Source organism: Cebus imitator, unplaced genomic scaffold (assembly GCF_001604975.1).
Source record: "Cebus imitator isolate Cc_AM_T3 unplaced genomic scaffold, Cebus_imitator-1.0 Scaffold509, whole genome shotgun sequence".
Lineage (NCBI taxonomy): Eukaryota > Metazoa > Chordata > Mammalia > Primates > Cebidae > Cebus > Cebus imitator.
The window spans coordinates 421,332-423,399 of NW_016107824.1; the positions used below are offsets into that span (position 1 = coordinate 421,332).

General features: G+C 62.3%; 1 protein-coding gene across 4 annotated transcripts in view; it reads left to right on the top strand.

The window, feature by feature from the left end:
* Positions 1 to 2,068, top strand: part of ACSF3 (acyl-CoA synthetase family member 3) — a 63,533-nt gene that overhangs the window by 6,644 nt on the left and 54,821 nt on the right. For all 4 annotated transcript variants that reach the window (XM_017513924.2, XM_037733252.1, XM_017513925.2 and 1 more), the window contains one exon: positions 263 to 966. In XM_017513924.2, coding sequence (XP_017369413.1) covers positions 301 to 966 — 666 coding nt within the window. In that variant the 5' untranslated portion in view covers positions 263 to 300. The remainder of the gene's footprint in view (positions 1 to 262; positions 967 to 2,068) is intronic.

Below are 2,068 nucleotides of genomic sequence, written 5' to 3' on the forward strand. Positions count from 1 at the left end.
CATTCCAGCGGCGTGGGCCTGGGCGTGTACGTTCCAGCGGCGTGGGCCTGGGCGTGGGCATTCCAGCAGCGTGGGCCTGGGCGTGGGCATTCCAGCGGCGTGGGCCTGGGCAAGAAGGCTGGACGCCGTCCTGTGCGCTGCCTTGTGGCAGCAGGTACAGCAGGCGTACCTGGCTGGGGCCTGGGGAGGTGTTTACATCCTGCCTTGGCCAGGTTGAGATGGCCAGTTGGGCACTCACATGCTGTGCCTTGCCTTTCTCCAGGTCGCCCCCAGGAGGCCATCGGGACGCCTGTCAGGATAATGCCGCGCCCCGTGGAGCTGACCTTCCGGCGCCTGGCCTGTGCCTTGGCCTCGAGCCGTCTGGCTCCTGCAGGACACAGAGGAAGTGGCCTTCTGCACACAGCCCCCGTGGCCCCCTCAGACGGGACCGCCCCGGTGTTCACCCGCGCCCTGGGGTTTGGGGACAGAACCGCCCTGGTTGACCAGCACGGCCACCACACGTATGCAGAACTTTATTCCCGCAGCCTTCGCCTGTCCTGGGAGATCTGCAGGCTCCGCGGGTGTGTTGGCGGGGACCTCCGCCAGGAGAGGGTGTCCTTCCTGTGTGCTAACGACGCCTCCTACGTTGTGGCCCAGTGGGCCTCGTGGATGAGCGGCGGCGTGGCGGTCCCCCTCTACAGGAAGCACCCTGCGGCCCAGCTGGAGTACATCATCTGCGACTCCCAGAGCTCGGTGGTCCTTGCCGGCCAGGAGTACCTGGAGCTCCTGAGCCCGGTGGTCCAGAAGCTGGGGGTCCCGCTGCTGCCACTCACACCAGCTGTCTACAGTGGAGCAGCAGAGGAAGTGGCAGAGGGGCCGGTCCCGGAGCAGGAGTGGAGAGACCAGGGCGCCATGATCATCTATACCAGCGGGACCACAGGGAGGCCCAAGGGCGTGCTGAGCACGCACCGCAACCTCAGGGCTGTGGTGAGTGCCACCCTGTGCCGCCGTGGCACCCGTCACAGTGCAGTGCTCTGGGTGGACTCCTGGCCAGAAGCTCTTTTCCTTCGCTTTTCTGTAGAGTCATTCATGGTTGTCACCATCCTGCATATCTGTGTAAGGTGCCCAGACACGGCCCGCAGAGTGTGGCCGCCGGCCTCACTGGCTGCGCAGGATGGCTCTGGGAGTGGCCAAGCGCAAAGGTGCAGGCAGGGGCGACACCTTCCGGTGTAGAGGGATTGAGGGGCTGCTACTGACCCCACCAGGACCATGTGCCATGAGGTCAGAGAGACTCCTCACTGCCTGTGATGCAGAGGGATTTTTCAGAGGTAGCCATGTGCTCAGATGCATGGTGAGGACCCCACATACACCCATGTCTCACTCATTTTTGTGTCCTGTGGTGGTCTCAGTCACATCTTCACAGAACTCGAGAGCCAAGTCACTTACCTGTCCCTTGTGTTCTGCTTTCTTCCAAAAGTATCTGGGTGTGTCATAGAGTCTCTCATGCAATCGAAGCAATAAAGTAAAAATGAGAGCTCAGAACCACGACAGGGAGGGTAGGAAGTGGCCCCTATGGAGTCGTGGCTTGACACAGGCGCCATGAGCACACAGGTGACGACAGTTCACAAATCGGCAGAGCTCTGCGTGGGCAGTGCTATGGCTGAGCCAGTGGTTGGCCTGGGAGTCTAGATTCCAGTCTGAACGGCGCTAGGTCTCTGAGTGTCAGGCCTGCGCAGGGGCGGAGCTGGGGATGGCGCTGCTGGGTCATGGCTCCATCTGCCTGGTGTTTACAGAGCCACTGCACCACCTTCTAAATTCCCTAAAGCCCCCAGCTGGGTATGGCACTGTCCTCTGTCCCCAGAGTCAGTGAGTGACCCAGCAGATCTGCTGTGGTTTCTTCGTCATCTTGAGAGGCTTAAGAGGGGAGCAGCAAAGAGCCAGCCTTCTCCTTCGCCATTCCTCAGCTGGGGGACCCAGAGCTCCCAGCCCTGAGCCCGGGTCTGTGTGCTGCTGCGGGCCACAGCCTCCCCCTTCCTCAGCTGGGGGACCCAGAGCTCCCAGCCCTGAGCCCGGGTCTGTGTGCTGCTGC